The 22,682-nt window shown below is 39.9% G+C and overlaps 1 protein-coding gene across 2 annotated transcripts in view; it reads right to left on the bottom strand.

Moving 5' to 3' along the window:
* ntrk3b (neurotrophic tyrosine kinase, receptor, type 3b) overlaps positions 1–22,682 on the bottom strand; it is a 292,291-nt gene that overhangs the window by 227,756 nt on the left and 41,853 nt on the right. For both annotated transcript variants that reach the window (XM_084721783.1, XM_084721791.1), the window contains exons 2-3: positions 14,230–14,304; positions 8,039–8,110 (exon numbers count right to left, since the gene is read on the bottom strand). In XM_084721783.1, the coding sequence (XP_084577909.1) occupies positions 8,039–8,110; positions 14,230–14,304 (147 nt within the window). The remainder of the gene's footprint in view (positions 1–8,038; positions 8,111–14,229; positions 14,305–22,682) is intronic.

Here is a 22,682-nt window from a genome sequence, read left to right as displayed (position 1 = left end):
GGCTTTAAGTTATCTACCCAAAGTGGTGCAGCCAATCAGTGTCCTGGGAGGGACTACTGGCAGAAATGGGCGTGGTTTCAGGTGTGACAACAGTGAGAAGCGTCCATGGAAGCGTCTTGTCTCGAACAAACATTGAAGAGCTTAGCATAGATGCTGCGATAGCATCACTTATATCAGAACCGAAGAGTATTTTGCTTCATTGACAGAAGTGCAATGAACAGCAGTGAAGGCTTTTCTCAATGGAAAAAATGTTTTTGCTCTTCTCCAAATAGCTTCGGTCAGAGTTTGTAAGACTTTGTAAGACTGTTTCTAAGAATGTCTTCCCAAATGGTTCTGTGTAACAAACCATCTGGCGTGTCAGGTTAATTTCTTCAGGGTTAGGGTTAGTGCCAAACTACATTTCACACAGGGTTACAAATACCTTTTTTTTTTTTGCAGGTAAGCCAAAGTCATGACCTGCCCTACTCTGCCTCTGATTGGCTAATACTTGCTGCCTTTGTTGTTGGGTTGGTTAGGTTTAGGAATGAGGAGTGACTGGTTAGGGTTAAGGTAAGAATACCAGGGGAAGCCGATCAGAGGCAGAGAAACATAAGTCATGACTTTGCGCTCCTGGAAAAAAAAAAGTGGTATCTGTAGCCCTCTGTGAAAAAGCCATAGTTCGGTCCCTAATACATGTCTTCTTTCAAGATGAAACTGCACATATTATAGTGTCCTTTTATTGTGAGCAGACCAAGACACACCTGTGCAATAATGCTGCTGTTTAACTGGCATCTCTATATGCCACACCTGTCAGGTGCTGGATTGTCTTGGCAAAGGAAAAGTGCTCGCTAACACAGATTTTAACATTTTTCACAACATAATTTGAGAGAAACCTTTTGTGAAATGTTTGTGAGCATAGAAGAAGTCTGAGATCTTTCATTTCCACTTATGAAAAATGGGACTAAACTCTGTGCGTCCCTGAAGTGGCTCTCCGCTCTGCACCGCTTCAGAGTCTATTTCTGACGGCTGCCGCATCAATTAGCACGGAACAGATCAAACAGGCAGGAAGTCAGACACAGAATAGGTAGGGAGAATCTGGTTAATTTTCAAAATAAAAGACCCCATGCAGCCTCACGATCATAAAGACAGACAGAAAATAAACTATTTAACCACTATCTATGGAAGAAGCACGAAGAGCAAGGAAAGAGGACCTAATCAAAAAATTCTGACCAAATAAACATAATCAGGGCAAAACACTCCACTGTTGAAATGCTAACGCTAACCTATCAATTATGTAATTAATATTATAAATAATATATTATTTATTAAATAATATACATATAAATAATCAGCATGGTGCACTATAATAAGCCCATGTTAGGGAAAACTGTGTTGTGTGTAATAGTGTAGAGTGACTGAACAGATGAGTCTCTGTTGTGTTTTGGATGAAGACTTACTGTATTGACACATTTTCAACAGCCGACCTCAAACAACTTCTGCTATGATATCATATTGTCATAAATACCTAATTAAACACAAACAGCAACACGTTCTGACCAGTCACCATGACTGGATTATAACGGTAAATGACTAGCTGATCCCAGAGCTGTGTGGGAGAACTGATCTAATTAGCAGCGCTATGTAAATAGCACGGCTCCTGTTTGTCAGAGTGCTGCAGTTATAAAAAGTCTCTCCTTTTCTTCCAGCTCCGGCAGTTCTTCACTCTGTACGTTATAAAACCAAGCAGGTATTTACTAAAATGTCAGACAGAAGGTGATCACAAGCAGCAGATGTCAATTTACACAACACAGTCTAGTCAGGAAGTTCACAGACAAAATGATGGAGTCTGGGCTCTTCCTGCTATGAGGTCAATATCAATAATTGATTGGGTAAATCTTACAGATCAAGTGTAACCGCCTCAGTTACTATTGTCGAGGTTTATGTCCTCACATGACACATATTGCCTATAATGGAGCAGATTTCCCACTTAAAATTCTCAACAATGTATCTTTGATTCCAGACTGAGGTTAACAAAACCAGCTTCTCATTTCTTGCCAAGTATGTTGCTAGCAGTTATTATCAGAAGTTGCTAGCCAGATTATTAAGCCAACATAAGCTTTATAAGTTGGTTGAAGAGCCGTCTTACTGTTTAAAATTTCTTGTCTCATTTCCAATTGGAAACCCTGCTCAGAGCAATATGCCTTTTATGGTTGCATACATGATATCATGCTGAAGGATTAAGGCTAATGACCCGAGTGAAATAAAGAAACATTTGTTGTTGCACTGCAATGTAGAGCTGGTGGTAGTGTACAAGCTAGAGTTATACAACATAACACAATATGTTTCAGTTTGTTACATGAGAAAAGGCTTTTAAGATGAGGACTAGCTAAGTGTTTGGCAAATGAGACCATCCTTATAATGATTTATAAATGGTTTATAATTAGGTTTTTTATTGGGTTGTAAACACTTTACAAATCATGAATAAACAGCTATAAATAAGTTAAAACATTCATTCACTGTGAGCTCACTATTTGTCAAGATCCAGGTACTGCACACTACCAACTAATCTGAGTTATCGCCATTTAGAATTGGCAAAAGGGGAGCCTTATTGCAAAGTGCAAACAATCCATGCTAAAAATATGAGATCTGAGGCTTAACAGTACAGAAAAATGTGAGTTCACAACAGGTCACTGCTGCCCATTTTATCGAATGTGTTATCATAGCTTATTAATGATTTATAAATGTATTTATAAGCTTACACCCTAATTAATAACCTAATTCTAAACCATTGATAAATCATTTATAAGGATAGGGTTGTAAAGTAATACCTGAGATTGGGTTGTTGCTCAAGTGAGTTGGGCCAGAGCCACAAGCCTCCACTCTGACAGCATTCAGGACCAGCTGCCACACAGTGGGTTAGTGAGGCATGGGTCAGGGTTTTTTTAATACCCACACCCACCCGACCTGCTTTGGTAGCTGATCTGCACTGCAACACCCGCAAAAATATGCTTTAATCAACCAACTGATCTGCAAATCTCCAAGTTTAAGCAGTATAATAGCAAAAGTATTAGGACTGAGCACTGTGGCGCTGTCCAAGGTGCTGATCCTGCCGCTTGGAGCAGCTGTGGAGCTGTCCAGTCCAGAGTGCTCTCTGTCTCCTCCAAACACAGTAGTGGGGAGATTTTAAATGAACAGTGAATTGTCTTGAGTCATTATTTTTGAATAGAAACAAAATAAGTAACCCTTCATTAAAGACACGAACCATGCAGGTGAGTTTGTGAAGTGGCAGGTGAGCCTACAAGCCAAGCTCTGTCTATCATCCTGTGGTCCTGCTCAGTGTCCCGCCCGCAGGACAATCTGACTGGTTACACATCATGTGCTGTGCAACAAACAGTCAAAGACTGGTGGAGCTGCTCCAGTGAGCGAGCAGAGCTGTGTCGAGGGGAAGGCAGCAGATATTGCCAAAGTCGCAATAAGCATTGCAATCTTATGATTTATTTCTATGACAACAAGCACGCTCAGTTTACCAGTTACACCACCGAGAATGACTGAAGTCACAGGCTCTGGGATTTCAATGGAGGCGAAAGCAACGGCTTTTAAATCAGCCGCTCTTCTGCCAGAGTCCCCCGAAACAGAGTCCCACTGTTGTCGTGATATACGTTAGCTATAATAATGCACTTCGCTGCTGTGATATACAGTATAACTATAATGACCTCTGTCTGTTCCGAGTGAGCGCGTCTTCAGTGAAGTCTCTGCAATTTATGAGAAGTACAGAAGCTGTACGTCTCACTGGAGCTGCTGAGCTGCTCTGCTCTCAGCACCAAAAACCTGCTGCTGCTGAACTGAGAACAGAGACTGTGAGAGGACTCAAATTCAAGCTTTACTAGTTTTATTTATTTTTACTTTATAAAACCTTTGGGAGCTATTTTGTTTTTTTATTTAAATTTTCACTGTCGAAGAAATGCTGCTGAGAGCTCCCTATACCTTTTGGAGTAAGATCTGAGTTTTTGAAAGTGAACTCTGACTTAAAATGGATCTACAGATGCACCCCTCCTTGTGTGTATGCATCTTGTTTTTGTTTCCTTATATCAAACTTATTTTAGCTTATTTTATTGCCTTTAATCGATGTGCATTTGTCTTTGTGTGTGTGTTTGTGCATGTTTGTGTGCCTTTGCCTCTTTGCTTTAATTATTGATATTCTATCTGTTTCTTCTTGCTTGCCTTTATTGTTTTTACCATTTGTTTTTCAGGTTTGGGCCCATGTACTCTATAAGGCACTTTGGGTTGCGTTTGTGTAAGAACTGTGCTATATAAATAAATCTGCCTTGCCTTGGCAAGATTACACAAAACTACACAGACAAAAGCACAATTATAAAGTGGTGACAAGTAAAAAAATATGAGTACTCTGTAATGTAATTTGGAATCCACCAGCCACACTGGCTGAAAAGAAAGAAAGAAAAGAAAGAAAAGTTAGTTTCCAACACTAACACACACTCAAACACAAAGAAACGATGCATCTGTGAGCTGAGAGGGGAAGAAGGTTGAAGGTGAACTACTGCACACAATGTTTCTGCAAGTTATTATTAACTTTGCCCACACCTGTGGTATTTTCTAAGCTTACTCGAACCCTCGGGATCTGTGGGTTGTGGGTTAATCCTTGCATCACTTGAGTGGGTTAATACTACACAGTGAATGTGCTACAAATGCTTTTTTTCTTTTCTTTATCATAACCTCTAACCTGATAAAATAATGTAGTGTTGGCAGCTTGCCTGTGAAGTAACACTCTGTTACTACTTTAGGAAGACCCACATGCAAATGTTTGTCAGCTTACATCAGAACCATTAACATACAGTTCATACAGACGGGCGACATCACAGCTCCCCAACAGTGAAGCAAAAGCATCATGATGGCCCCCTGGTGGCTGGTTGCAGAACTCCCCTACAACACTTATTTGAATTGCAACACTTGCACAATGTCACTATCAGTATTTTTATTAGGACTATTTCACCCTTGTCTGGTTTACTTAATATACTGTATGTGCCATGTCAAGTTAGGTGCATGGTTTATGTCATGCTGCTTATTGTTGGTCTTTATTTTGTTGTTTCATTGTTTAGCTTTATTACCCCCCCATCCCCCCCCCCCCCCCTCCCTGTCTTCCTTTGCTCATGTGCCCTTGTGTCCATATCACTACTGCGCAGACTTGGCAGCGACTGTATTTGGGGTATTTTGGCTTTATTTTCCTGCAGTGGGTGGAAGTGGAGACGGGCATCCATCTTTATTTATATCAGTGGTTAGAGCAGACAAACCCTCTGTGTAATCAATTCCTTACACCATTGCTCTGGCATTTTTGGCTTTGGAGAGGGTAAAAAAAAAAAAAAAAAAGAATCCAAAATCCATCCTCTTTATATACAGAGGATCACTCTCATACAACCCCATGCAAAACATTTCAACAAGCTGAGAAATCCAACGTCTGACAGGCCTGCTGTGCCTTGTTACCGTTGCTAACCTACGACTAGACAATGGCTGTTTGGAGGAGGCATCCAGCGAACTCTCAGTTGTCAGGTCATGGTATGTAACACATGCACAAACACAATAATGTGTGATACATGTATTAAAACACAGACTAGCAGAACATTCATTATAAAGATAATGTATCTCGGTTGGGTGTTAATTAAAGCACACAGGATCAATGTTGTCTTTAACGTGGCTGATTCACCCTGTTTTTGCCTGAACATGAGATGAAGAGCTCAGATCCTCCTCACAAAGGAGCAACCAGTTGAGCGCCTGTCTGACAGCGCGGGCTTTGAGGAGACCTGTCTGACACAGACATCAATGAGGTCGGCCTTCTGAGGCTAAGCTTAGGCATAATAATTAATCTTCTTTGACATCATCATCCTCAGTGTCACCTAGCAACCATCCATCTGCATTAATGAGACCACAAAAGAGGCCTGTCATGGACTGTCTGGGGTGGGGCTTTCACTGATTACAATGCAAATGCCTCCATGTTGAAGTGAAAATGGAATACAGTGAAACACACTCTCTTTTCTCTCATTTTCAGCACAAACTTAAAGAGAGGTATGTGTTGCATGAGATCTTTAAAGGGACAGTTCCACCAACAAATCAAAAATACATGTTTTATGTATTTTTCTTATTTCTGCAGTGCTGTTCTTCCATTTAGATTATTCTGGTGTGAGTTGCAGAGTCAACAGCAATGAATGACCCGGTTACTCAAGACCTCGTTGTGAGCATATTAATGAGGGAGTTACTTTCTCTGTACTAGAAAGAAAAGGAAGACATTTCTATGGCCGATGTCTCCCTAACTCGACAACTTACACTGAAAAAATAAGGTGGATACATAGCACTACAGGCCAGGAGGGGAAATATGTATTTTTGATTTTATGGTGAACTGTCCCTTTAAAGGAAAAAATATGCACTTGTGGATGTCAATATTGATAATAAATGTAGTCAATTAAAGTAATAAATTCCCCAGTGTGTGCTATATTGACCAAGAAAACTGAGCACTTCTCCTGCAAAATCTGTTGTTCTTCCTGCATCCAGTGATGTCACAGTGATGTAATCAGACACAAGGAAGAACTATGGGCTATTTCAGCTTGGAGAAAGCATGCTGGATGAGTATTTTTGTCACCTAACACTATGTTTTGGCCAACAAAATAATAGCTAGAGGCCAGGGTGGTGCTAACACAGCAACATGAAAGTGGGAGTCAGCTTGACTGCAATGCATCCTGGTACATGTAGGCACTGCTGCACACCTCTGTGCACAGCTCTGTGAGCTTGGGCAATTTAGCACAATTTATTGCTTCAGTTGACTACATTTACCCAGACTTGTGAAGTAATGGATTGCATGTAGCAGCATTATGTAATTTGGATAAGAGGAAGGTAATTGTATTCGATTACAGTTACAGAAACATAAACAAAAAATTGGGGGTATTTACCATTACGTCACATATGAGAACAAAAGAAAAAAAGGAATTATTATCCTCTCGCCCAATCTTCTCTTATATATTTTGCACATTTTGGATCCCTGCCACAGGATAGCAATTATGTGTACTAAGGGAAAGAGAGGAAAAGGTGAGAAGGTTACAATAAATTTGTTTTCAGTCGTTGTGTGAGCAAATCCATTTTCTGCAGAGAAAATTAAAGTGAAGGGGGGATTTAAATAACTTTCATTAAATGTTGATGAGCTCGATTAGCTCCACCAATCACCTAACTAGATAAAGAGACGAGCAATACCAACTTGTTTGAAGAAGTCTCCACACATGCACACCGCAGTGTGTGCGCTGACGGACGTGCATGGATACTCAGATGCCCAAAAGTCAGCTCATAACATGGCATTAATTTGATAATCAGACTAGTCTTTTTTGCCTTGCTAACAGACAAGATTAAATTCTTGAATGACAAATTCTGACTTAAATAACCACATTATGAACTACTGCTTGCTATTTCTCTCTCTCTCTCACACACAAACTCAGGCAGTGCACAGATTCAAGCTTAACAGCAGTGATCCACAGAGGTAAAGAGAGACCAAACTGCCTCTCAGCTGACAACTGGAAATTGCGAATGGCAAATGTGTTCAGGTAAAAGACTGTGACTGAGTTTCTCACCGTGTTTACTCCTGGAAAATTGGGGAATAACAGGCTGTCATACAGGGTGACACATCAGCCTTTGTTAAAGAAATTACCTTGTTCTTCGCCCAGCTCTCTGATGCTGGGCCTCCTGCACAAATTGTCCATTTGGCGAGTGCCGACTAAATGGAACTGCGTCTTTGGCATGTTGCTGTACTGAAGCACAAAGAACCGGGGCAGATAGAAAACCAATTATCCAAGGCAAATAATGGATGTCTCATTTAAGATGTGCGGCTGTTGCGACAGTAATGGCAGTGCCACAGTTTCCCCCAAGCCAGTCTCTATCAACTGCATCATCTTCTGCTCCACGCTAACTCATCTATGCCATGTACTACAAGCTGTCGAGCTTTGCAGATCATAATACTTCTATTGAAGGCATGGGAAACATGGCTGTCAAAGATAGAATATTTACTCACATGTAGCGTAGGTGTGGGTTCTGAGCGAACGCTCGAGCCTGGATCACCCTCAGGTTGCAATTCATGATAGTTCTGAAATGATAAAATACAGATGAAACTGTGAAGAAACCACCTAAACAAAGACATGTCTTTTCTTCTGAGCGTGGGCACACACAAACACACTCACACAGGATCATATAACTGCGTCAAGGCCATTCGATCTTCTTTTTTCATTTTCCTTCTTTATTCTCGGTGCATTTCATCATGCTCGTCTGTGCCTCTCTGCTCCTCATCTTTTTTTCCCCCTCATGTTGGTCTGTTTTGTAGAAGCGTCACACGATTTTTAACACTGTTGTGTGTACGTTTGTTTCATTTTTTTGTCTGTTTCAGAGAGAATTTTTTTTTTGTCACTTGAATAAAAGTGCAAATAAACCAGTTTTTAAGTCTGTGTAACGCAATGTGTTCTGAGTTTGTCACCATACTTGCCAGCCTTGAGACCTGAAAAATGGGGAGGATTATGTATCATGTTCCTGCATTCTGGTGACTTTTAAAGAATGAAAAATAGCAAATTGATAAGTACACCGAAACAGCGTTGAATACTTTTAATTTTGCCTTTAATTCTCAGGAAAGAATACAGAATAATTTGTCCCTCTCACATAAACTTGCATAAAACTCTAGAACAAATTAATATTCATCAGTTTTCTTTCATTTATTTATTTTTGGCGTGGCAGATTTTACAAAATGCATGGCCATTTTTCTTTAAAACTTTCCTTAAGAAATGGGAAATGGGAATCCTTCTTAGGAAGTCTGAATGAGGTAGTAGCTGTTTTGTTGTCAGGGTGGACACAGGTGACTTTCAGATTTGTATAGGGCTTATAGAAGCTGTATAGTGTCAGAAAGAGTTGTGATAATGAAAAGGAAATTTGTCAGAAATCAGGAGAAATACAGGAGAATTGTGATCCAAGCAGGAAATAGGGAAAAGAAACTGACAATCAGGAGTCCTCTGGGAAACTGGGAAGGTTGGCAAGTATGTTTGTCACACCACAGGAAAACATGTTAATAATGAAAGATGGTGGGTGGGAGGAGTGTCTCAAGTGTCAAACAACGCTACAACCTGAAACTGGGAAGCCCCATCTAGTCGCTTTATTGGACTTGTACAGACATGTTTGGGCCAATAGAGCCAGAGGACAGTGACAGGATGCTTTATTTTTCTTCTGTGTCAGGTTGTTGGAACACTAGTGAGCTGTAATTGCCAGACTGATTTGGACTGAAAGAGTCATTACAGGTACGGTATGACTAATGAGGTGGGTTGGTGGTGGGGGGTGTCGTTCCTCAGTCAGTCTGCTTGTGGCTGGTGAATGAAAATAAGTAGGCTTCTTAAAAGAACTGCTTTTCTCGTATCTTGCAATGCAAATGCTAAATGCTAATGCACTCAAGTTTATGTAGTGTTAAGATACACATGGCTCCAGTGCATCATTCAACCATATTTGAGGTATGCCCAAAAAATCCTAAAACAGCTTAAAGGAAATCTTTCCTTCTAGACGTACTGTACATGGTAGGAAATAGTTGGACCATGAAACTGTTGCTCACAGTTTCTGTGTTGAAGATTTTTGGGTAGACCTGAAGTATGGCTCAGTGACATACTCCCCTAATACTATATAAGTCCTGCAAACCAAGTCATGAACGACATGACCCTGCCATCCTAACCTCCCAGACAACCAGTTATGAACTCTATCATTCCAAATCAGCCCTGCAGTTACTGCTAACTTCACTTCCAACAGCCAGACACCAAAGAACTAAAACAAAACAAAACATCCTGTTGCAGACTGAGAGGAAGGAGTTGATATCCCAGAGCTGATAGGTCACCCTCCTCTGGCTCTGGTGGCTCTAACATGTCTGCACAAGTCCGATAAAGCTGCCGCGCGGAGTGTCCACGTTTCAGATCCCAGTGGTGTTCAACACTTGGGACAGCAGAGCGCACACGCCCTTTCCCTTTCAGAGCAGAGAAAACAGCTCCTTTTTTCATCATTCTGTGGCCAAGTTTTTCATACTTGGTCATTTTTAATCATTCAGATTTGGCTGCATGGTTAATACCATGTTTTATGTGGCGTGAAAAACATTATTGCTTTCCACATACCTTTAAGATCTAATGCCACAATTCAATACTACAGAGTTCTCAGTCTTTTCTCATGCTCTCAGTAACTATTTTCAAACATATATGTGTTTAGAAGAAAATCTTTGAGTTTCCTTCACTTTCAATACATAAAATGGTGGTTTCACAGTGAGAAAACAATTATGGATTACTGGTGTATTTCAAGACGTTTTGCAGGCTCTGCTGCAGCAGTTCATTGTAACAAGTCAGAATAGTTCCTTGTCTTTTCCAATTATTTTAACTTCAATCTGCATGTGCACACCCTGCGGACCTGACACTGAAATGGAAATTCCCTTTGAAGCACCATTTGATGAAAGATTTGTGAACATGTGTGTCTTTACTGTAAAGCGGGTGAAACCTCATTCGTTCCAATACTTTCCCTTGTTGTGCTAACTTGAAAAAACTGTGAAATGAAACTAATCCTAATTTTCCCGGGGACCCCGCGGATTCCTCTCAAGGAGCCCCTGGAATTCCCAGTGCCCCAGTTTGGGAAACACTGTTCTTGTTCTGGGCTACAATGGTAATGACTTCTAATCTTGTAATCACAGATGTCTCTCTCCAAAGAAGTCATTGACATCATCAGCGAGCGCCTCATAACGCAGTGTGCTGATTATACCCAGCTGTTGGTGCCAATTACCTTCTAGAAGTCTGATCACGCCTCTGCGGTGTTTGACTGGGATGTGGCTTTTCATCACCCGCAAGTTCCCAAAGTGGGGCTCCGATGCCTCCAAATGTCCTTGAGAACATTCCGTTGGGTTCCCCAGAAAAATGGCAACAATAATTTCACTATTATTTCAGTCCCATGAAATTAGCAAAAGCGTCTGCAAGAATGACTGTTGAGCTTTGGTTATTATCTTCCCAGCAGTGATGACAGCAGTAATGACAATTATATTGAACACAATCATCTCTGTAAACAGCAGCAATTTGATGTTTGCTGTGTTTAATGTGAGGTCTTAAACATGTTTTTTTTTAGGCCACACTTCACCACATTTGATGAAAGGAGTCTTAACAATATTGTGCTTTGTGTCATTTAGTTTTCCAAACTACACAAAGAACCAACTAAAGGGCCACAGGACATTTGTTTTTTTTTTTTGTTTTTTGAAGGGTACTTATGAACTACCTTGAAAAATCTGCTACACTGCTTATCCTTTCTTCTTTATATGTACTGTCTTTGTTAACAAAAAATTGAATAAAATATCCACCAGATAAAAATCAGACACATGACAAGATGATGAGATAAAAATCTACTTGAATATGTGAGGCCAAAGTGCAAGAGCCGAAAAAAAAAAGCACAGATTCTAGCACACGTGTCAGCACAATGGTCTGCCAAAATAACAGACATGAGTCAGGTTATTGTCAGTGTTTTCTTATTGTCAAAAAATCCCATTAGAGATTACGAAGTGGCAATGAATTGATTCTGCTAACAAGTATTTCATGTGCAGCCAAAGCGTGATTTATCTTATTCCTCTGTGCCACAGAGCTCCATTGTTGTCCAACAACTATTAAAAAGACATCAATGAAGCACGCTGTTGCACTGGGTTACATGTGCCTTCATTACTATGAAGCACATACATTCTCGCTCCCAAGATGTAAAAAAAAAGGCGACATGGTCAGTGGCTCTATTCGCTTCAAACGAGGACTCTGTGCAGTGGGCCCTCGAGCGTCACTTTTCCATGTGCAGCGGCACAGTGAAAAGTGAAAGAAGTGAAAATTCTGTACCGCTGCACACTACAGTGGAAACAGTGATCATGTCTAATAGACACTGAAATACTTTTAAAGTTACTGCATCATGTATAATTCAAATACACTTTCATACAGTACAGTACTGTAAAGAATATGTGGCTGTACTTTTCCCTGCTGCATCTCATTGGCTTGTTTTCAGCACTTTCTCATAAACTTCAAGGAGACCATGTTTTTCATTGGGGAGCCTTTCTTTTTCTTGTTGTGGTGTCAGTGTGCACACAGCAGCAGCCTCAGGCAAAGCATGATGATAAGAAAAAAAAAGACAGAATTACTGTATTTTTTCTATATGTATGAAAAGACCCAAAATGAACACTGTAATCAAATTACTTGATTACCATAAGTAAATCATTTAAACAACACTTTTGATCCATATAAGCAGTAGATCAATGTAACCGTAATCACTATAAGCAGTTTCCACTGTAATAAACAGACAAAATCAGGAACGACTTTCTACATAAAGGTTTAGGAGTGAATCATGCTTTGGGTTAAATTTAAGTACCTTACTTACACAAGTTCATGTACGCAAGTATAAGTAACTTAAGTCATTTATGTACATAAGTTACGTCACTTACATAACGTCTTCATAAGATGTCAATGTTGACTTTTGGTTTCACAAGGGACGTGATCACCATTCTTTTGGATGAGAGTCCTGTGTTTATTGCACCTCCTCCAATTGCGGACTTTCTCGCTTTTTATGCTATGCCACCTGATTTCAACGCTAAAAGGACGCCTCCAGAAATGGCACAACTGGGGCTCCCACAGCGTCCGACATTGAAGCGCATGGACACTGACCAAGCTGCTGTATTTGACAGGCTGGGAGAGAGAATGGGCTGCATGAACACAGTCCCACATATAATGTCCTTCTGCTATAAATGCTCTTTAGTTCCCCAAATGTGTATCAATCCACAGCTGAAAATAGTCCCAAAAAATTTACTTCTCCTTTATGAATGTTTATTAGAAAATACAGTGCCCACCTGCTCGGGGAAATTATTTTGCCTGTTTTCAAAATGAATTACATTTGTGACCTATTTTTAAAGATTCATGCCCTCAAACAGTGGGTTTTGACATGAATGTAACAGATGGGCCAAACAAGTCAGCAAGTATTGATGTTGGTTTTGGTCTTTTCATGGGATTTGTTGACAAAAAAGAAACAGCTAGACATACCTTTTAAGGTAACTGAACACAATAAATTGCATGAAACAACTGTACTGTACGTGTTACATAAATTTATTTCTTATTCGGGAGAGTTATATAACATATTTAATAGGTCAGTGTTTATTTAAATGGATCATTTCATCTTTTTTCACTTTAATCAAGTAAAGATGAGCGGTGTAAAATGTTAAATGAGGTGAGGTAAGTTATCCAAGTGTAACTTTTTCTCACTCATCCCTCTGCACTGCTAACAGCCCCACAAGGCAACAACGCACAAGGTAACAGCCTTCCCTGGGAAGGCCCGACTCCAGCTGGGGAGGAGCCTGCGTCCCCAGACAAGGCAGCAGGAGAGAGGCGGTGGTAATGAGAAAAATGCTAATTTAGTGGTGGAGATATTGCACTTGGCCTCCCTGATGAGGGATCAAGGGGATCAGGGGGAGAGGCCAGCTCTGACTTTGGAGGGGCAAAGGAGAATAGGATTCTCTGCAGAGAGAGGAAGAAATGAAGAGGAGGCAGTGGCTGAGGGAGAAGCGGCAGGGCGAGAGGAATGTAAAGGATGTGGCCTCATAATGCAGGGCAGCAAAGCAAGAAAAGAGTCAAACGCTACTTCAAGAAGTGAGGAGATGAGGATTTAAAAAAAAATAAAAATCACAACACAACAGCAGGGACCCCTAATTCAATTTTCCCTGCTGCTTTTTAGCATTATTTGATCAGTGACTGAGCAAAAGCCAAGGGGATGTTCCAGTGGTGTGTGACTGTTGAGAATTAAAAGCTTGTTTAAACATCAGCTTGTGTTAGGATCAGAAGTACACCTTTCACTCCCTCGTCTCCTCGCACACCCCCTCTAACACCTTGTCATCTCCTCTGAGAATTAGCCCAGATCGTGTCACATTCACAGAAGTATTGGACATTAAATCCCGGTGGCGATGCTGTCGCCGCCGCAGCCACTTGTGTTCTCAGCTGAATTACCGCTCTCATCTCCAGGAGAAAAGCGTTGGCCGCTCTGCAGCGAGCAGCCGGGCAACCTGATGGAAAACAGGGATTAACAGCGGTACAGGTTCCACTGTCCTTTCTCCAGATCTGCAGCACAGTAGGACTGAAATACAGTGAAGTGTCTATCACTTGTCCCCCACCCCCCCCTCCAGATAACGGCTTCAACACTCACAGTCTCTGTAGTCCGGTGTAGAGCTCCATATCGACGTCTCTCAGAGTCTGCAACCCTGTCCAGTTCTCTATGTGTCTGTAAACAGAAAGAAGGAAAGAGAATAGTAAATGAGAGGTTCCTGTTCATCCAAGGAGAAAGGAAAACAAAACAGGAGATATGACGGGTGAAAACTTTTTTTTTTCATTCCCAAGTTGCAAAATGACTGGCTGTGTGTTGTCAAAGTTTTTGAATCCATATTCATTTGAATTGCAATTATTGGAGCAGTTCTGACAGAGTGCTCTCTGCTGCCCTCTGATAGAATTAATTGCCAAGAGGCAGCTTCTGAAGCTTAATCTATGTGAGGGGGACTGCGAGGGGACCGACCAAATGCATAGTCCACATGACTTTACTTCTACTAATACTATCACTAGAGTCCCAGGGAAAACTTTTTCTATGTGGCGGGATAAAAGAAGTGAAGCTGGCGCCTCTAAATTAGCTTCAGGAAAAAGAGCATTTGTAAATGATTTGTTTGTTATGGTTTGGAAATGAAATAGGCAACACACATAGGGCACGCCGGTTTCAATTAAGCTGGGGAAATGAGGAGATGTAGCAGAGGACATGGCAGAGGCTTTATTGCTTTGTTTTGGAAAGAGGAAAATATGATTAAACGCTAAAGGGAAGTTCAGCCTAAATGTCAAATTTCAAATCAATGGCAACACAGCAATCAGCGAGACACATACAGAGGTTTTTTTTAAATGGCAGCGTGATAGCTGATTGGCTGTTCCCTACGGCTAACCTTCATGTACATACAAGCTCTAGATGTATGACACATTTACTGTATACATAACATCTGTCTATACAAACAAAAATATAAAGACAAGATATTTGGGTTTTTGTTTTTCTGTTTATTTCTCTTAAATTTTGTTCACAAATTTGTTACTGAGCACTTTTTCTTTGCCAAGATAATCCATCCACTTAACAGATGTGGCATATACAGATGCTGATCAAATAAATTCCTTGGACTAGAGCTCAACTAGCTGATATTATCAGCCTGACATCTGTATCAGCATGTATGTTGTCCAGTATGTGCTTTTCTGATTTCAGTATCAGTCGGGCCTTTCCTTGGACTGGTCATGATAAAATGCCACTCTGAGATGTGCAGTTTGATCTTCAAAATAGAAATGTATTATGCACTGAACTTTGGCTACAGATAAGAAGGACTTCCATACTCTGCCTCTGATTGACTAGCCCTGATATTCTTACTCTTCCCTAACCAATCACTCCTCGTGATCTAAACCTAACCAACCCCAACCAACAAAGGCAATGAGTACCAGCCAATCAGAGGCAGAGTAGGGCGGGTCATGAGCTTGCCCTCAAAAAGCAGTAAAAGTTTGTTAAAATGATGAGAATTTCTGCATTGTGCACATCGAACAACTTGCCACAACTCTACCAGTGATTGAACCCTTACGTGACACATGCATATTCAAGAATACAGTCTACAACACATAATGTGTTTTTTCTTTTCACTTTAAATCACTCACTTTATTCATAAAGGTTTATCCTGCATTCTTCTCTGTAGTTTAATAAACTGGATAGTGTGGATCTTCTCACTGTTATATCTGTCACTAGCTCGTGTTACAACTCACCCCAGTAGTGGAGTAGGTCATAACGACAGAACTGTATTCCTGTATTTCACATCAACTCAAATATTCTGCAATTGTGTAGCAGACATCGAATTAACTTTTATTTGTGGTAAACAGATCTGGGCACAGAGTATCAAAGTTTGAGAGATCTAGCCTGAACAATCACTGATGTACTGATGCTCAAACAAAAAGTACCATCCTAGTACGGTGTCAGATCTCGCCCATCTGTAGCCCTGTGTGAAATAGCCATAGTTCAGTATCTAATAAATGTCTTTTTTCAAGATAAAACTGCACATTTTAGAGTGCCTTTTTATTGTAACTAGTCCACAGCGCACCTGTGCAATAATCCTGGCCACACCTGTCAGGTAGATGGATTATCTTGGCAAAAGGGAGGTATTCACTGACATGGATTTTAATAAACCTGTGAATAAAATTTGAATTTGAGAGAAATAAACCTTTAGTGTGCACAGAAAAAGTCTTTCAACTCATTAAAAAGGGGAGCAAAAAGTGTTTTATTAAAAATGGGAGCAAAAAAGTCTTTTATTATATTTTTGTTGAGTAGCACATGAACATAGAAATTTGAACTGCAGTCACATTTCATCATTCAGTAACAATTTCGTGATCTAATAACAGTTTGTATTTTATGACAACAGCAGGAAAATAACATCCTGCAATTGGTTTTGGTGAAATGTGTGCTCCTGAAGCGTATCTCTTGGCTTTTGGTACATCTGGTGTTCAGTGATGAGGCAGCACCTGAAACATTCTGTTTATTTGAGCGTTGCACTCCGGGGTGCATCACCTGCTTTGGTGGAGAGGAGGAGACAGGTCTGCCAAATGTAACCAGCTCTGGTGGAACCCCACTGTGCATGACTTTAGTGTTGGCTACTAGGTTGCCAGTTTTTTTTTTTTCTTTTTTATAAAGGGAGGCAGGTGGGAGCAGTTAACAGTAAGAGCGGTGCTGTTTCAGGATGTTTTTCAGTAAATGAGTTTTTAAAATTCTGGCTACATCCAGAATGCTGGTGATTGTGATCGTAGTGGGAGCTGAGTCACAGGAGATTGAGCTTGGATTTGACAAACGATTTGGGAGATCCAAACTCGGCACAGACAAAATCCGATTTGTGCAGGTGAAGCAGTCACGGAGACTGTTTTCCACATTGAGTTTGTTTGTTTTAAAGTAGTCTCATGATGCAGACAATCAGAGATCTCGCTGCCTACCAATCCTCTGGGTCTCCAACGTAGCTGCTTTAACGGCAGCAAGTACAGATGCCAACAAACCTACGCCACTAAGATTATTTCAAGGATGCACCTTACCGAAAAACAGTGGTTCACCCCAGTAGTGACTTGGCCACCCTAAAGAGGTTTTTTTTAAATCTCTTTAATTCTTCCCAACCAGTCCTCAGTCTCTAATGAGAGAAGCATTTAGAGACTGTCTTGTGAATTAAGCTTTAAAATTCAAACCACCAGACTGTTCTCTTTCCCCCACTGGTTTGCTTTCACACAACTTTACAGCTAGTCCGCTCCACATTTCCTTGCATGGTTATTTGTCAAAAAAAAAAAAAAAATCCAGGAAACATTGCTACCATTTCTGGCCACGTTTACCCGTGTTTTTTCAAGTGTCTTGTATCCAGAAAATTAAGTGTGTGTGAGAATGACTCAACCTATTTTCAGGGACACACAAAACAGGTAACTGGGGATGGCTGATGCAATTTGGAACAATACCTGTGTCCCCAGCTGGAAGAAACATAAACTGTGGGGTCAGCGATTAAGGTTAAAGTTAGGCAGGTGGTGGTCATGGGTAGTGTAATGATAAATCTGCAGGACATGAATGTCAGTCTATGTCAGTGTTTCCAAATCTTTTTTTTTTTCTGAGGACCCACTTCTTAAAAATGACAAACCATCATGACCTAAGTCATAAGAAGCTTTATTAATCCAAATTCTAAGATCATTCATGTATAAATGAACATTTCTGACCATTTCACTGCCATTTTCGCATCACACTATGTTATCTTAATGCTTTATTGAAAATGTATGCATGTTAATATTTTAGAAATGAAAAAGAAATTAATTTAGACTGAATTAACAGGCCAAAAATAAGACAAAATAACTGCACAGAGATGGAATAAACAGGCTGTTGTTTTTTCCTCACCAGTAAAACAGGTGTTCACGTGTTCTGCAGATATGAATCTTGCATTTGCAGAATTTCCTCCACATTCTTTTGTTTTGTTTGGGGACCCAAATAAAATCTCCTGTGTCCCACCTGTGGCTCTCAACCCAGTCTTTGGGAATAACTGGTCTATGTAATAGCCGCCCAAAAATTACACAAGTAAGCAGTGTTTGTCAGCCAGATCCCAAATGTGATTGCTATCTGTTTTTGTTTTCCCAGGCCACATGCATATAAAGCAGTTCAACTCCAGTCCAGAGGTTGGAAGGAATCCACCTGAACCTGTCTGGTGAATGCCAAAAACACCAAAGGCTTGCCCGCCTTGGCAGTTTTGTTACAACAATTGTTAGCAATAATAGCAAGCTAGCTAACAACTATCGACAAACTGAGACAAACACACGGATGAATCGCTTTTATGAGCTAGGAACGAGACAAAAGTTTTATCATCTTCACAGGCTCTTTTTCCACATTGTTCTCTCTCTCTCTCAAACAGATCATTCAATAGTTAAACTGATCAGGGATCAGATACATGCTACACAGCTTGAATGTGTTAAAATGACTGGAGCTGCTTTTTCCTGTCACTTTAATGAGACAAGGAGAACAACTGCTAATTTCAGTGTAATTTCAGTGTCACTGATTATCACGACTGACAGACTCTGTAGTGCAGGCCTATTGAACTGACAGCTCATTAACAACTTCAATCCAGCTCTTTGATCATTTATAAATATGGACAAAAAGGATAAATAAATAATTTCTTAAAATTAGAGAGGCTAATGAGCCAATTCACTGGTTCTGTCTGTTGTTAAGCAGAGATGCTTATTTTATTAAAAAGTTTTAAAGGCTGGAATTTAGTGGAATTAAACTGAATGAAAAAATATGTTTTTAATAAAACAACAAGTCAGTCTGGAACTACAAATGTGTTTGTTTTTTCCTGTACTTTTGCACATGTTTTTTTTCTAATTGTGAAAACTAATGAAGTGGAGAAAAATATGCTTTGGCAGCTTAGTTTTTTGTCACATCTGCCCTTTCAAAAAAAGCAATTCATTAGGCCTGCTGTGGAGGCTATTTCCACCGACCATATACTGATGTGGTTGAGAAGAGTAAGGCAGAAATATGCATCTTGAAGAGACTGATGTATTTACTTCTACCAACATGTCTCTCTAAAGCTTGGATGCGTTACATTAAGCTTTCTTTTAAAAAAAAAATACTTTATTGTAAGATTGCAGGAATTAACATTAAATTGCATTTGCTGACATAATGTTGATATTTACTCTTACAATATTCATATATTTCATGGTGAGAAAAAAAGGCAAAATGTGATAATACATTTAATGAAAGGAGTCAGAGAGAAAAGGTATGATGAATGTCTACACATACAATGTATACATATGCACATATACATATAGAGATAAATGCATACATAAAAAAAGGAAAACTCTTCAGTGCTCAATCCTTCAGTATTATTTAATGATAATTCATGTATTTGATCCATTTATCCCACTGTTTCAAATACTTGATTTCTTGTTTTTGTTGTATTTTTGGTGGGATGAAGAATCTTCCATGAATATTCCCTCCAGAACCTATAATTTATTGTTTGCCTTGTATATATGTTCCCAGTCTTACTCTTTTTTGAGCTGTAACGAAAGTGCAAATGTTGTATTGTATGCATGCAGAAAAAATGGAGAACAAGCAAGCTGAGCTACGATAACACAAAGGTGAAATACGTAAATATAAATAGTAAGAGAATTTTGGCCATTGTTTGGTGTGAATAAACACTGCCAGTATTACTAGTGTTACATAAGCCCACTCATACTGCAGTCAAAATCATACAAAACTGCTGAAAACGTGTGTGAGCTGTAACTGCTTCACACCGGCAGAGTAACACGGCTGATGTTGAGATCAGCGCTGAACCGAAGGCAGCTGAATCTGAAGGCAGGGAGCTGAGTCATTAATGTGACCTGCGAGCAGACATGACGGATTCCCCTCACAAGGCTTTGCTTATTCACAGTACAGCTGTGTAGCGACGGGGAAGAGAGGGCAGGCTCAGAGGAAATTAAGTCCACACACCGGGGTCTCATGCGCTATGAGGTTGGAGATTTCCCAAAACAGTGGCAACATGGCTGTGCTGAGCAAAATTTTCGAAGAGTAAAAAGTCTGAATCATTTCTGTTGTAGTGTTTTGACATTTGGAGCATCTCCAGGTAGGAAGAAATAATCCCAGTTGAATCAGTTGAAAAGACATAACAGTTTAATAAATCAGTTTTCATAAATATCCAATTAATCACCTTAAGAGAAATGGCCCTTTAGAGCCAAACACTAGTTTGTCTCCTCTTGACAACTGTAGAAACATGGCGGTGCAATGGGGTTGGGCGATTGGATAAATATAGTGTCTATTGATGATGGGCTGAATCCATCGCCGGGCGCTTTTTGGGGCGATATTTGTCATTTCATTTCGCTAATGTTATAGTCTGCAGAGTGACACACCGTGCTCTCATCCAGCGGCGCGGTACACACTCACTCGCCGGACCACGAGTGCTCTGAGCTGGGTGACGAGTGAGAGATAAACAGCCTACAGAATTAGAGTCTTTCCACTCTTTCCATGCGGCGAATTAAGAATCTAATATGACCAAATGCGAGTTGGTGCTTGTTGGAAGAGTGGGCAGACTAACAAAGATGGATTTGGTGAGTTTTACATGTTTTTCTGTCGAGTTTGAATGAAGTGAATTTTTCGAGGATTTAACAAGCCAATTAAGCTGGTCTTAGTTCAGTTAAAGAGAGAAACTTGAATTCAGACGGTGTACGGTTATATTTCTCTGTTTGAAAAGAAAAACAAGTGAATATTTAATTTCTTGACACTTTGTAAGTTTATTTTGATTATTGGACATAGTGAGTGTATGTAGTGAATTTGCCACTTGTGCACATCTCCCAGCTGAGACCTGAGAGGACAGGAGGAGGTGGGAGGGGGGGGGACGATGATATGGCCAATCGCTGAATAATGGCCTGGCGATGGTTGTGCCGAAAATTTTTACATATTGCCTAACTCTACAGTGCAACATGGCGGCCTCACTGGAAGAGGACCCATGCCCTCTGTAGATATAAATGGCTCATTCTAAGTCTTTCAGTCAGTATATGAGACTGAGGTAACAAAACAAAAACATTGTTATGAACATGACATTCTGTTTCTGCCACATTCTGCCAATAAATCCCTGTAAATCTTACTCATTGGACCTTTAAACTTAGGCTGCCCAAGGCTTTAATAGAGAGATGCTTAAAACTTGGATCAATTCTAAAAATGCAATTGTAACCCTTGGAAGTCTGAGGAAACATTTAAGTTTATTACTTAATTACCAACTGGACATTTTCTAATTCTACTTTTGAAAATATTTTCATGCTGGTCTTAATAGTAATATCAGATTAATCGAGCTAATTGGAATTCTACAACATGAACCCGTATGACTTAAATGAAAGCTGGTGAGTAGTTTTATACTTCACTGACTAAAAAAAGAGTGTTAGTTTCCTTTAGATAAATGTAAAGTTTTGTAAGAAGTCACACTTGAATTAAGCTCAACTCCCTTAAATTAACAAAACAGAGGCAGTAGGCCTTTTTCACAGCAGCCATATTGTTAAGTAATAGTAGTTTGAGTGATACTAATCAAGGTTGCATTTAGTGTAGTAGAGCCTTTCCAGTGAGCCAACATGTACAATAGCAGCACCCTGACTCTGTTTGACTTGAATGGAATGAAACCTCAGCACCTCAGTATCATTGGTAACACCTGTGTTCACTATTTAATGTCAAAATGGCTGCTGTGAAAACCACCAGGAGCTGATTCACTGAAAGAGTCCGCACTTCATTCAACCAATACATTTGTCAAAGAGCCTTCATCAGGGTGTTTTAGAAAATGTGAAAACATATAGTTTAGACAGACACCACAATATGGCTAAATTTCAATTATCAAATGAGGACTACAGACACATATTTGGCCTCTAAAGGATGTTGCGCCTCTAATTCAGAAATTTCCAAATAAACGTACTCAACAAAATGTTATCATGCAAACAGAAAAAGCTATAACACAAACCAAAAGAGAATTAAGTATTTAAAATCAGAGTAAATATTGAAAATCAGCCGAATAAATTAAAAACCTACAAAATTCTCTTCCATGAATAACTAAAAATTGTCTCTAATGCACAAGTCCTCAGTCATTCCTCTTGAATGGAAGCTTCTTTGATTAAACAGCAAGACAGCGTCTGTCCATTCCCTGAGGAACTTCTCTGTCCCACATTGACATATCTTGATCTCAGAACTGGAGAGGGGTGATATGTAGCACTGGAGACTTTTATAGTTTTTCAATAAAAGAGAGCTTTGTAGTTTGGGGAAAGACAGACCTGAGAAAGAAATGGAAAGAAATCAAATCGAGAGGAAGGCTGTGTTTGTCATTAATCATGTGATTCTCTGAAAATAATACAGCTTGGATGCATCAATATGGAGCTTCAGCTTAAAGTACGCAGTCACCAGTGGTGTCGGAGCCTCTGCATGAACCGTAACATCACCACTTTTGAAGCAGAAGCAAAAACGGATTCTTTCTTAAAGGACTAGTGTGTAGGATTTAGTTAAATCTAGCGGTGAGGTTTTAGATTGCGATCAACTGAATATGGTTCAACTCACCCTCCCCT

Source organism: Lutjanus erythropterus, chromosome 1 (genome assembly GCF_056507025.1).
Source record: "Lutjanus erythropterus isolate fLutEry1 chromosome 1, fLutEry1.hap2, whole genome shotgun sequence".
Classification (NCBI taxonomy): domain Eukaryota; kingdom Metazoa; phylum Chordata; class Actinopteri; order Lutjaniformes; family Lutjanidae; genus Lutjanus; species Lutjanus erythropterus.
The sequence above is the reverse complement of the archived record's forward strand: the minus strand, read 5'-3'. Positions and strand labels throughout refer to the sequence as shown.